The 14059-nt window shown below is 45.6% G+C and overlaps 1 protein-coding gene and 1 long non-coding RNA gene across 7 annotated transcripts in view; one reads left to right on the forward strand and one right to left on the reverse strand.

The window, feature by feature from the left end:
* Nucleotides 1–953, forward strand: part of LOC120884095 (uncharacterized) — a 62112-nt gene extending 61159 nt beyond the window's left edge. For 5 of the 6 annotated variants that reach the window (XR_013430432.1, XR_013430431.1, XR_013430433.1 and 2 more), the window contains one exon: nt 96–326. This is a non-coding gene — a long non-coding RNA (uncharacterized LOC120884095). Of the gene's footprint in view, nt 1–95; nt 327–404 lie in introns of those variants that run through there. The other variant, XR_005726311.2, reaches the window with a different exon arrangement.
* Nucleotides 954–10767: 9814 nt separating this feature from the next.
* Nucleotides 10768–13427, reverse strand: Adrb3 (adrenoceptor beta 3). The gene is made up of 3 exons (XM_005338381.5): nt 12081–13427; nt 11600–11660; nt 10768–11405 (listed from the first exon to the last, which is right to left on the reverse strand). The coding sequence occupies exons 1-2, from the start codon at nt 13271–13273 to the stop codon at nt 11621–11623; spliced, it is 1233 nt and encodes a 410-aa protein (XP_005338438.1). The 5' UTR covers nt 13274–13427; the 3' UTR covers nt 10768–11405; nt 11600–11620.
* Nucleotides 13428–14059: the final 632 nt, after the last annotated feature.

The following is a 14059-nucleotide window of genomic DNA, read 5'->3' on the forward strand; positions in this document are numbered from 1 at the left end:
CAGAGCCCAGGCTTTTGAATTCTTCTCTATCTATACTCACCATGCAAGTAATCTACATTCATGAACTTAAATACCTATCTCTTGTCTTCTTCTAGCGCTGCCTAGAGAGGTGGCAGACATCTCCTATTCGGCATCTTGGCTGCCCTCAGACCTCATGTGAAGCCCAAAACCATCCAAAAGAGGACCAAAGAGGCTGAGGATGTGGCTCAAGCGGTAGCATGCGTGCGGCCCGGGTTCGATCCTCAGCACCACATACAAACAAAGATGTGTCTGCCGATAACTAAAAAATAAATATTAAAAAATTCTCTCTCTGTTTCTCTCTCTCTCTCTCTCTCTCTCTCTCTCTCTCTCTCTCTCTCTCTCTCTCTCTGTCTCTCTCTTAAAAAAAAAAAAAAAAAAAAAAGAGGACCAAAGATGTGTTACTGGCACAAACCCAGAGGTACTGAAAACACTGAGAAGATTCAAGGACCAGATCTTGATGTCCAGCCTTGGTTATGGGGCAAACAAGAAAGCAAAGCTCATGCCACCAAGTGGCTTCTGGAAGTTCCTGATCTGCAATGGCAAGAGCTGGAAGTGCTGCTGATGTGCAGCAAACCTTACTGTACTGAGATTGCTCACAATGTTTCCTCCAAGAACCACAAAGCATCATGGGAAGAGCAGCCCAGCTGGCTGTCAGTCACCAATCCTGACTTCAGACTGTGCAGTGAAGAAAATGAATAGAGAGTTCATGTGCACTTTGTGTGTGTGTGTGTGTGTGTGCACATGTGTGTGTGCACATGTGCATGCTTAGATAAAACCACAATAACTCCCATCTGGCATTTTCAAAATACGTATATTCATATATACCTATATCTCAAATTTATATATCCAGTCCCAACTTCTCGCCTGACCTATAAACTGAAAAATCCAGTGCTCATTTGATATTCCAATAAATAACTAATAGATTCTCCAAATATACTGTGTCCAAAAACTAACTCATAGCTTCATATCCCCACGCTGAGCCTGCTCTTATTACATTTTCCCCATTTTGTAAATGGCAAATTCATTCTGCCAAATGCTGAGGCTGAAAATCTTACGCTTACCCTTAACATCTCTCTTTTTCTCTTATACCCTATGTATTAGTTTTCCACAACTAAATGAAATACCTGAGGCTGGTTAACTTGATAAAGAACAAAAGGTTTATTTAGTTCACAGTTATGGAGGTTCAAGGGCTCAGCTCCGGAATAAACTTGGCTCTGGTGAAGACCTTATAGGAATGACATCACAATGTCAGGAGTGCATATGAGAAGAGGTCACATTGCAAGACACAAGCCAGAACACAGGGAGGGGTCAGTAACAACTGAGCTCTCTGAAAACTAACTCAGGGTTCCATGAGAATGATGTTAATCTCTTCTAAGAGCAGTACCCCCATTTGCTTAAACACCTCCCACTAGGATCCACTTCTTAAAGGTTCCATTTCCCCCACACTGGAGACCAAGTTTCCACTATGTGAACCCTTAGAAACATATTCAAACCATATTCAAATAATTACATCCTACATTTAAGACTTCAGCAAATTATCTTAGAATTGAACCTTGTAGCATATTTAATATGTGTGTCTCTTTACTCAATAAAAATTTACTGCTGGAGCTGGGGATATAGCTCCATTGGTAGAGTGCCTGCCTCACATGCATAAGGCCTTGGGTTCAATCCCTAACATAAAAAATATATAAATATTTATTTATTTATTTATTCATTCATTCATTCATTCATTCCTGGGATGGATGGATGAGCAGAGGGTACAATCTGTTATATGTAAAGATGACAGGAGCACAATGTAGGAAAAATAAAAACTTGACAATTTCCTTGGTGGATTTAAGTATGATTGAAACAGAGGTATATGGGGGTGGGGATGGTAAGAAATCAAGTCAGGAAGGTAGGCTCTGTCCATGTTATTTTAAGAATGAGAATAACATGATTGGACTTATGTTTTAGAAATTCCTTCTGGGAGCTCATGGAGATTGAAGAGGAGCCTATTTGGTTAACTGGGTTAAGAACTGAGGAAGGCCTGGGCTAAGGCACTGGCTGAGGAGTAGAATTGACAGATGTCCTCCATAAAAATACCAGGCACCATCCCAAGCCTTTTGGGAGAGATGCAGGCAGGCAGAGGTGGTTTTGAAAAATATCTTAATTTAAACAATATCTTTTTTAAAATTTAAACAATATCTTATGTATCCAAAAGTCCACTCATTTTGTGCAACTTTTCTGCCTCCTTAGTCTTCTTTTTAAGAAACATGATTTTTTCATTATAGCAATTTGCAAAAATGTTAGAGAGAAGCATGGGCAAGGCTTTAAAAATGGTTCTGGTGTAAGATCAGAAGCTTTAACAAGAGACTTCCAAAGTCAATACCAGATAGCGAGCAATCCTGCCCTATGACTAACCAAGGAGATGGTTCGTAAGAGTGGCTTAGGGGTAAATGCTGAGGGTTTTGGTTTTGTTTGTTGTTTGTTTGTGAATGTGTTTGTTTTTGTGCTGCTGGGGACAGAACCCAGGGCCTCACGCCTGCTAGGCATGGGCTCTACCACTGAGCCACACCTACAGCCCCAAGCTCTGAGTCTCTAGGGTGCTAGAGCAGTGAAGTTCACCCACAGCCCCGTGTGTTTCCCCTCCCCCCAAAGGTAGGAATTTCTCCTACGGAAAAGCAGCTTCCTGTACTTCCCTCATTCTCCCAGCAGGTCTGGGAGAGAGTTCTAACATCTATTAGATTCAGACTTGATCCCTGGGGAGGCCCTAGGAGGAAGGGCTTGCTCACGTGATCCCACAATGAGAAACCAGAGATCAGCACTGAGCAGGTGCAAAGCTGTCCCAAGCCCAGTTCTTTCTTCTCTGGGAAGAAGTGACCCATCCTTCCTCCCTTTGGGGTTTTGGACCTCTAGCTCCTAAATTTCTTAAGATGTATGTGAGGGCTAAGGAATTATGGGATGGCTGGTCATTCTCTCAGAAGCAAAGGATGGCTAGGGAACATTAGATCACAGCAGGGGGACCTTCCTGAGCTTACAGTCCTGTTGTGTTTGGGGTTCTGATGGGAAATCTTTAAAAACATTGCCAGAGAAGAAGTGCTGGAAAGAGCAGCCTCCAGCGGAATTGTGCAGTGAGTCTGTATTTATTTTCTATTGTGTGTAATAAAGCACCACACATGTGGCAGCTCAGAAGAACACAAATTTATTAACCTTGCGGTTTCCTTGTGTCAGGAGCCCAGGTGTGGGTTAGCTGGATCTTCTGCTCCAGGGTCTCGACAGAATGCAGTCAAGATGTTGGGTAAGGCTATGGTCTCACCCAAGGCTCAAGATCTTTTTCTAAGCTCCTGTGGCTTCTGGCAGAACCTATCCCTAACTTTGTACAACTCATGGTAGCTATCTTCCTGGAAGCCAGCAAGAGTCTGTCTCTGACTTCTTCAGTCTTTGACCTCTCAGCTGTCTTTTAAATGGCTGGCCTGATTAGGCTCAACCAGAATCATCTCTCTCTTTACTAAGTCAATTGACTAGGGACCTTAATTACATCTTAAAAATCCCTTCTTTATGCCATATAACAACATAACTGCAGGAGAAGATTCTTGGAACATTCATTATATTCTATGAGCTAGAAGTAATTTATAGGTCCACCCACATTCAGTGGGAAAGGAGTATATAGATCATGGGCCATTGGGATTCATCTCAGGCAGGTTTCTGCCTGCCATAGAGTCCAAGAGCTTCTGGAGAGAACAGTCCTTCCTTGAAAAGTGATCGCAGTGGATGATCATTTTTTGAGATCAAAAATCTCACTTAAAGGGCTCACAGACGTCTCACGGGAGTAAGTTAGATGGTGCCACCCCAAATAGATAGGCCTACCTAAAATCTCAGAATGTGACCTTATATTAAAGAATGGTTGGGCTGGAGTTGTGGCTCAGTGGTAGAGCACTTGCCTGGCCTGTGTGAGGCACTGGGTTCGATTCTCAGCACCACATACAAATAAATGAATAAAATAAAGGTCCGTCAACAATTAAAAAAAAAGAAAAAAAGAATGGTCTTTGTAAATGTAGTTAAGGGAAGAGTTTTGAGATGAGATCATCCTGAATTAGGATGGGTCCCAAGTCTACTAACATGTATCTTTATAAAAGACAGAAAGGAGAAGACACAAGAACATAGGGATGTGGAGTGATATGTCTATAAGCCAGGACTGCCAAGGAGTGCTCAAGTCCCCAGAAGCAAGGAGAGAGGCACGGGAGAGATTCTCCCTCAGAGTCTTCAGAAGGACCCAGCCCTGCCCACATCTTGATTCCTGACTGCTGGCCTCCAGAGCTATGGGGGAATTCATTTCTGTCATTTTAATCCAGCAAGATTAAGGTGATCTGTTTTGGCAGCCTTGGGAAACTGATAAACTCACTGATAATTATCCCCGTAGGGATCAGCGCCAAGGAGACAGACTTGGTGGCATTAGGTCCAACAAGAACTTACACTCTACAAAGATGCCAGTTCCCATAGATCAGAGATGCCCTAAGAGGTCCTAGCACAGGCAGTTTTATGGTTAGACTAACACAAGGTACACTCATCACAGAACCTGGGGGGATGTCCATGTACCTCTCAGAAGAAGGAATAGCCTACTTTACCATTCCCTCACTGATGCATCTGTTTGGGTCAGCTACTGAATATAAATAAATAAGGCTAAAACAACTGGGACCTGAACAAGTTTTCTTTAAGGATCTTACACACAAGCAGTGCAGGAACTAAAATAGGGGCTCCACACTCCTGGACACCCAGGCTCCTTCCATCTAGTTCTTCTGTCATCTGCAACACATGGTTGCCATCTCACGACCATCTCACCATCACACCTGCCTTCCAGCCAGAGGTAAGGTGAGCAAAGGTCATGGAGGACATACCCTTTCCCTTTAATCGCAGGTTTGGAAATCGCATACTTCCATTGGCTAGAACTTGGTCACCTAGCCACAGCTCTCTACAAGTGAGGCTGCAAAGCATTCTTAGCTTCAAGGCCATGTTTCCTGATAAAGCTTAGGGTTACCATTACTAAAGGAAGAAGGGAGGAATGGAGAAAGGATAGCAGCATCTGCTCACAGGATGCTCTAATATTAAAGGTCTGACTTCCATCAGTGACTTCTCAAAGCAGAACCCAGGAGGTGGGCAAAAAGGCCCAGAAATTAAATCTAGGCATGGATGGCACCCCCACTACCCTTCTAGATGATGATAGGATCGAGCTTCAGAAGACCAACTGGGCAGAGGAAGGAGATCAAGAGGGAGGGAGAAAGGAAGAGATGGGGAATGACTGAGGAATGAAATGTACCAAATTATGCTCTCTATGTATGAATATATCACAATGAACAATAAATATATTTATCTACACATGTGGTATATAATTTCTATACATAATATAATTCATTATATAAATTAATATATTAAATGCACTAATCAAAATAAAAATAATAGAAGGGAAGTCAGCAGAGTAGAGCAAACAGATCAGGGGAGGGAGTGAGGAAGGAAAGGGAAGGGACAGGGAATGAGATTGATCAAATTTTGTCACATGCATGTGTGAATATGGCATAATGAATCCCACTATTATTATGTATAATTATAACACATCAATTAAAAAAAACAAAGGCTTCAAAATATGGGTTTGAAGCATCAGGTATAGGATGAGGATAGAAAGGCCAGGAAAAACAGGGATCCCCCTTCCCTATCACATTCTCTGTTGGTGATTGAATTGTGTCCTCCTGAAAAACATGTTGAAATCTTAACCCTAAAACTTATGACTGTCTCCTTATTTGGAAAAGGGATCTTTGCAGATGTAATCAAATTAAAATGAGGTTAAACTTGGGGCTGGGGTTGTGGCTCAGCAATAGAGTGCTCGCCTGGCACGTGCAAGGCTCTGGGTTCAATCCTCAGCATCATAAAAAGAAACAAATAACATAAAGATATTGTGTCCAACTACAACTAAAAAACATATTTTTTTAAAATGAGGTCATATGGCATTAGATTGGGCTCTGACCCAATGACTGATGTCCTTATAAAAGAAATTTGGACACAGATACGTGAAGAAGGTCATGTGAAGACAGAGGCAGAAGTTCCAGTGACATATCTACAAGCCAAATAATACCAAGGGTGGCTGGCAACTACCAGAAGCTAGAGAGGCAAGGAAGGTTTCCACTTAGAGCTTTCAGAAGGACCGTGCCCTGCCAGTCTCCAGCACTGTGAAAGAATAAATGTTTATTCCCAAGGATAGTTCCCAAGGGAAAAAACCTAAATTTGTTATCAGCAGCCTCTCAAATTTATATACCTTCTCTCTCCTTTCTGCTTCCTTGGAGCCCAAGCTCATGAACCCCTACTAAAGCAGACTATAAGATCTCTTTTTCCCCAGGGATTGAACCCAAGGATGCTTAACCACTGAGTCACATCCCCAGACCTTTTAATTTTTTTATTTTGAGACAGGATCTCACTAAGTTGCTTAGGGCCTTGCTAATATTGCTGAGGCTGGCACCAAACCTGCAATCCTCCTGCCTCAGCCTCCAGTGCCACTGAGATTTTAAGTGTGTGCTGCCACACTGGCTGGACCATAAAATTCTGACATCTAGCAGTGAGTGCCCTCTACTCTCAACTTTCTCCCCATCCTTGAAATGTATCTCATTGTCAATGCTGCATTGGCGATGGTGGGATGATCCAAATCAGGGTCAAAATACTAGGCTCAGGCCAGTCCAGAGTTTGAACATGGAAACAGAGCCAAGGGTGTGAATGTTTAGCGATAGGGTTATGAAACCAAGGATATGAGTTCTCACCCACGTCCCACACAAATGAAAGAATTGAGGTTCCTCTTCGTGGAGTGGCTGGCTACAAAATAAAGGCTAAGTAAGACAAGGTGGCAAAGGGCTGGGATTGTGGCTCAGTGGTAGAACACTCACCTAGCATGTGCGGGGTCCTGGGTTCAATCCTCAGCACCACATAAAAATAAATAAATGGGATAAAGGTACTATGTCCAACTAAAACTAAAAAAAAATAAATAAATATTAAAGAAAAAAAAAGACAAGGCTGCAAAAAAAGCCACAGGACAGAAAGTAGTTTTTAAAAAGCTGGGGTGGGATAGCTAGCCAATCTTAGGGATCGAGCTTCCACACTAGAAAGAGAGGAATGGCGCCCACGCTTGCTTTTTTTTTACAAGGGGGAGCATCAAAGGTTTTTCATGGAATGTTCTTTGCCAAATAAGGTAGGAGATGAACTGTCCAGTTCCCAATGGGTTTCACCCAACTCTGGAGCTACAAGACTTGTCTCCCTAGTAGATCGAGGACAAGAGATCTCATGCCTTGGGTGATCTGATGCACATGGGAAAGCCAGGATAGTTCCCAAGGAAAAAAAAAAAAAAACCTAAATCTTCATGGCTCAGTACCACTCAAATAGCTCACGGGTGGCTCCCCACAATGAGTCTGAGGTGGGAAAGAAATACCAGGCAAGGCATGCCCACAGTGAGCAAAAATGTGTGGATCAAGATCCAGGATGCTACTATGAATAGAACTCTACCTGTAGGCCAAAACCAGGAGATCTGGGACTCCTACCTCCAAACTTTAATTCCACCACTTTGTTCTGGGGGAACCCTTTCAATTTCCGAATAATCTTCACATACAAAATTTCATTTGGTCTTCAAAATCAGTCTGCATGAGCCGAGTAGAGCAATAATATCTCCATTCGAGCCATGCACACTGATTGCACATCTGTAATCTCAGTGACCTGGGAGGCTGAGACAGGAGGATTGTAATTTTTTTTTAAACATCAGAAATTTATTAGTTGCTCAAAACATTACAATGATCTTGACATATCATATATCATACATTTGATTCAAATGGGGTATGAATTCTTATTATTCCCATGAGGATTGTAAATTTGAGGTCATTTTCAGAAACTTAGTGAGGCCCTAAGCAACTTAGTCAGACCCTATCTCAAAATAAAAAATAAAAAGGGCCGGGGATGTAGCTCGGTAGTAGAGTACCCTGGATTCAATCCCCAGTACAAAACAACAACAACAAAAATTTCCATTTCTCCATTTGATTTACTGGCAACCAAATGGTCAGAGAAGCTAAGTAACTTGTTCACTGTCCCATAACTGTATTATTAGAGAAAAGAAAATGAATTTTGGTTAAAATTAGCACCAGCAAATTTTAACTATCAAAAACTATTTGATTTCTATGCGGCTCTATTTTTTTTGTTATCATTATTAAATAAATGATATTTTCAGAGCACCTCTGTGTTGGGCATACAACAGATGCTCACTAAATGGCCGTTTCTTTCCTTCCTCCGTTTATTATTTGGTTTTGCAGCTCTGAATTCTGTGCTCCTCACACTAATTCAGTGTTGCCTTCCACTGGCTAAAGGAATGTTGGCTACTAAATTCATCCCTCTAGATCTCAGATTCTTCATCCATTTTTATCAAGTGGATTACCAGAAGACTGGACTAAATTATTTCTATGCTGTCTTCCAGCTCTGTTAGTTTGCAGCCTTATGAAAACAGCAATTCTGGCTGCCAGTCTAGTTAACAGACCAGCTTTGCAAAGTCCTCACCTGTTATACTTCATATCACCATCAGGGGGCGCCCACGACCATTTATGCCTGGGATGGAGTCAATGCTAAGGCTGTGAAGCTCTTGCCCAGGCCTTCACAGAGCTGGAAGGACTATCTTCCTAAAGACAAGAGAGGAGAGAAAGTTTTAGTCTCTATTGGGAGAAGCTATTAAGATTTCAGGAATGAAGCTGGTGTATAATTACAGCCCAGTGATTGCCTATGGTGGGCTACACTTACCACCATCTCTTAGAAGAATCTACCATGGGGGAGTCCTGGGAAAGTTTGCTGCCAACCTCCTCCTTGCTCTAACTCTCGTTCCACCTAGTAGGTCACCTCTGGAAAACCCACTTGCTTCTCACTCACTCTCCAACTCAATCCCCTTTTGCTGTCATTTCCATCTCATGCCCAGCTCCTGCTAACAGACTTCTGGAAGGACCAGTGGCTCCACAGGCTCTTCAGTTTTCATTGGTCTGTAATCTTCACATCTCTAGGTTCACAGCCATGGTTGTTCATCTTCACAGTTCAAATGCACAGGCTTCCTGCTAGCAAAAGCAGCCTGCTCTCCGCCCAAGGATGTAAATCTCCCTCAGTTTGACACCTGGCCACAAGTTGCTAGAGAAATGACCAGAGAGGCTGCCTCTCCAGCTGTCAAATACACTGGTGACAATCTGCAGATGGAATCCACAGCCCAGTACAAGTCTAAACACTCCAAAGGAGGCTGACAGTTGGCACCCGGGTGCATATCGAGCAAGACACAAGCAGTATGAGCTCTGGATGCTATTCAAGGATGATTCTATAAACCAGAGTCCCCTCCTCCAAATCATCCTCTCCCTGCCTAGGACTGACTGGGCGATTTTCCTCAGTGATGTCAGGAAAATATTCAGAGATGGGTAGAGGAGGCCCTCTTATTTATCCCAGACTTGAGCAAGACTTCCTTCTCCACTAAGAGACAGTTCAAGAGTTGAGTCCTTTCCAAGAAACCTTAGATACCTCAGACACCAGAGATTGCACACTGCTCTGCATTGGAAAGGAGAAAGTCATCTTTGGTATGCAAACATCCTGAGACATAAAACCTGGGCTCCAGAAGAAAAGAGAACAGCATAGACCGGGTCCAATTCACAGAGAACACCCATATGTGGAAATACACTAAGCTTATCCTGAGGGCAGATCTAAGTTTTATAACTCTAGGGCCCTTGAACCTAGCCAATGCACTGTATACCATGTCACAAGCATGCTAAACATTTAGTGATTTACTGAGTATCCTGTAAATCAGCCCAGACCATGGTTTATGGAGTCTAAATAAGAGCCCACAAAATGAGCAAGAGATTTCCATAGAATTTTTCTTTCCATAGGAAACCTGCCCAATAAGTTTCATTAAAATTGAAGTAAGGAGCCAGGCATGGTGGTTCATGTTTGTAATCCCAGTGGCTCAAGAGGCTGAGGCAGGAGAATTGCAAGCTCAAGATCAGCCTCAGAAACTGAGGCCATACAAAACTTGGTGAGACCCTGCCTCAAAGTAAAATATAAAAAGGGCTGGGGATGTGGCTCAGTGGTAAAGCACGGGGTGTTCAATCCCTGGTATAAAAACAAAAACAAAAAACAAAGAAACAAAAAAGGTATCAACAGGCTCAAAATTGTAACTTTGGTTTTACTCGAAGAGAATAACATAAATTTCTGCAGCCTAGGAATAGAGTGGGAAGGTAGAGGCTATGGAAATATTTGTTTATTGCCCAAGACATTGCCCAACACAAAAAAAAAATACTGTGCTATGTCTAGACACACACACACACACACACACACACACACACATCACATAGACATGGCACTGAACCAAACTGGTTCCTGCTGGCAATAAAAGATTATGGATCCCCCATGGGTTTATAATATGGAAAGTGACCAATGTCCCATGTATGATCCTGGACACAGTGAGCCTGGCTTTGCTACTCCCTTGCAACTGGATTCCAGGAATTTCAGAAAGCATAGGGAGGCAGGAGAGTCAAAGGCCTGAGCTGACTCGCTTCACACTTCACCCACACAGATTTTCATTTTTTGTTTTTCTGAGGATTAGGAAGAAAGGGACGGGGATTAGTTATAATTTACGGTCTCTGTCAAAAGCTAGCTCTGAGTAAAAGGGAAGGGAGCAAATGGATTATGAAAAGAAAACAAATGGAGAGAAAAAGAGAGCAAAGGATGAGCTGTATTCCGTAATATTTATTAATTTGATTTTAAATGGAAAAGAAGGGATCTGTTCCAATGGTTCATCTTCCTATGAACCCTAGAATCCCCCCCCCCAACCCTGAAGAAATCCTTCTGCTGTGAGGTAGATCAGACTTGTTCTGTGTCTAATGTGAGAGACATTGTTGTGCCAAGAGCCATAGAGCAGGAAACAGGGACAAAACCCTAACCCTAACCCTCTTCTAGCCTGGTCACAGAACCTAGAGAATACCCATGGTTTTTCTGGGTCTGGGCAGCAGCAGGAATGGAGCTAGAGTGCTCTCTTTGCCCTGCACACACCACACACAAGTGAGCCAGGTGATACGCACCCTGTCATAGCCATGGGGCTGCTCTCAGGGCAGCTGGTGCAGGCAGCCTGGCAGCCTGGCTGCTGAGGTAGTAGTGGGATGAGGTTTAGAAAACTTCCCTCGGAGAGAGAGAAGATGGTGAAAACCCCCTTGGTTTAAGGAACCCCCTTCCCATTCCATAGCCCAGTCGGCAGGTTCTGGAAAGTAGTTCTACAGCTGGGGCACTCCTTAGGCCTCATTCTGAACAGAGACCAGAGACTTTCCAAAGGTTCTGCATCCACGGAATTGTTTCTTAAAACTCCTCAGGAAGCCCTGAAAAATGGAGATAACATATTTTGGGTAAAGGCTGACTGGGGGAATGGGGCACTGAAGGGAAGGGATAGCTCCCACAGGGACCCTGGAAAGCATATTTTATTACACACATGGGGGACCACTAAGTTACAAAAATCCCATCCCCCAATTGCAGCCCAGTCTTTGAAGGGGATGGGGCACAAATTTCTACTTACAGGTTCCTCCTGCGCTGTCCTTCATATTCGAAGTGCATTCTCACCTTCATAGCCTTCAAACCTTTGAGAGAAATCAACTGAGGACCAGGGGTTGACAGGGCCACTAGTTTTCCATGCAAGTCTGAGCCAGTGATAATGATGGCCAGAAATCTGGGCGCCCAAAGAACTGAGCTAGAAAACCAACAGGAGAGCCGACCACGGGGAGGAGAGGCCTGGGAACACAGCTATTCTTTTCTGTGGCAAATCCTAGAATGAAGAACCACCCACCACCTGCCTCTCTTTTGCTTCAGCCCTTGTGGTTGGATCCAGGAAAGGAAAGGACCTTGGTCCCCTTTGGGTTCCCTACTCTGTTCGCTCTTCTTTCAAGGCAGAGACCCTCCCGGAGACACCCATTTCCTTCTACCAAACCCTAAACTCAGAAATGAAGATGCCGTATACTTTCTGACTCTAAACTGCCTGTCCCTCGGCCCTGATTACCTACCTGTTGAGCGGTGAATGTGGCCTGGACTCCACGGGGCTGGCCCCGGCCGCTGGAGAGCTCAAGGGATGGCGGGCTGGGGAGGCAGTGGCCCGGGTCTCCTCTGGACGGCAGCCGCTGCAGCGGCACAGAAGACGGCGGAAAGCGCTGCGAAAGTCCGGACTACGACAATAGATCAGTGGGTTGAAGGCAGAGTTGGCATAGCCTAGCCAGTTAAGGGCGAGGAAAGCCGGGTCAGGAACTAGAGAGGGTCCCCCTAGGGCGCGCAACACGTTAGCCAGAAAGAAGGGCAACCAGCACAGAGTGAAGGTGCCCATGATGAGACCCAAGGTGCGCAGGGCCCGGTGCTCCCGGAGAGGCAGAAGCCGCGCGGGCCGCCGACCGCCGGAGGGCACTTGAGTCGAAGCGCACGTCCCCGAGGTGACAGGGTATCGAGAGTGCGACAGAGCCGACGGAGACTCCTCCGGCGGGAAGCGGCCCAGCTCCCGGCGCAGCAAGCGCAGTTGGCGCTTGGCCACCACGAAAACTCGTGCGTAGACGAAGAGCATCACCAGAAGCGGAAGGTAAAAGGAGACTGAGGAGGAGAGCAGCGCGTAGGGCATGTTGGAGGCGAAGGAACAGCAGAGCGGATTGGAGTGGCAACGCTGCGCCTCGGCGTCCGCCCCTACGCGCCACCACTGGCTCATGATCGGCGCAAAGGACACCGCGGCGGACACCACCCACACCAGGACCACGGCCGCTCCAGCACGGCGCTTGGTGACTAGTGCACTATAACGCAGTGGGTTGGTCACGGCCAGGTAGCGGTCCACAGCCAAGGCGCACAGGGTTTCGATGCTGGCGGTCACGCATAGCACGTCCACCGAGGTCCAGAGCTCGCAACCAGTCGCGCCCAAGGGCCAGTGGCCAGTCAGCGCCAAAGTAGCCCCTGGCGGCACTACCAGGAGTCCCACCACCAAGTCGGCTGCGGCCAACGAAGTGACGAACACGTTGGTCATGGTCTGGAGTCTCGGCGTCCGGGCGATGGCCACGATTACCAACAGGTTACCTCCCACAGTGGCCAGCGCCAACAGCGCCCCAGCCAATGCCGCAGCCCAAGGTACCCCTGGCAGCCCACTCGTGTTGGCGGTGTTGGGTACAAGGGTAGGGGCGTCTGGCCACAAGGCCAGAGAGCCGTTCCCCTGAGGCCACGGAGCCATCTCCGCGTCGCGAGTGGAGCAGGAGAGAGAGGGAGGGAGGGGCTCTCCCCGTCCCCTGGTTCAGGGGAGGGAGCAGCAGAACGTGGGAGCGACTCCCCCAGCCTGGGCCATCTTCCGTGGTTGACAGGGATGAGACCGGTCAGCCTCCCCCCACCACTACCACACCCCCACTCCCTTGAGAGCTCGGGGGTGGGGGGAGGTGTGGCCCTGCTTAAAGGGGCAGCGACCAATAGTTTCTAAGGGACAAAGTGGAGGGTGGAAGGGAAGACCTGCCACAGAGTGTCCATTATTGCCACAGGCCAGGAGCAACACTGGGAGAAAGTAAAAAAGAACCCTCCCACCTCCAACCTTTAAGGAGTCAGAGGAAAAGATGACTTTCCCAAGGCAAGCAAAATATCCAGAGTAGCCTGTCATCTACTTGGTTGCCTCCGCTAAAGTGTTTGTATCGTTTTTTGTGGTGCTGGGGATGGAACCCAGGGCTTCCTGCATGCAGGCCAATGCTCAGCCACTGAGCTATATCCTCAGCCCACCTAAGGTATTTTATTTTATTTTCAAAATTTATTTACTGTTTTGGTACTGGGAATTTAATCCAGGGGCACTCTACCACTGACATACATCCCCAGCCCTAGCTGTTTATTTGTTTATTATTTCTGAGACAAGATGTCACTGAGTTTCAGACTGATGTCCAACTTATGAGCCTCCTGCCTCAGTCTCCTGAATTGCTGAATGATAGGTGTGCACCACCACATCCTGCCTAAGGTATTTTAAATTAAGTAATAGAAGGCA

This window comes from Ictidomys tridecemlineatus, chromosome 14, assembly GCF_052094955.1.
Source record: "Ictidomys tridecemlineatus isolate mIctTri1 chromosome 14, mIctTri1.hap1, whole genome shotgun sequence".
Classification (NCBI taxonomy): Eukaryota; Metazoa; Chordata; class Mammalia; order Rodentia; family Sciuridae; genus Ictidomys; species Ictidomys tridecemlineatus.

Coding starts and splice junctions, on each gene's coding strand:
- Adrb3 (XM_005338381.5), bottom strand. CDS start 13,273: ATGGCTCCGTGGCCTCAGGGGAACGGCTCTCTGGCCTTGTGGCCAGAC. Junction 11,661..12,080: donor CCACATTCACCGCTCAACAG/GTAGGTAATCAG, acceptor TTTCTCTCAAAG/GTTTGAAGGCTATGAAGGTG.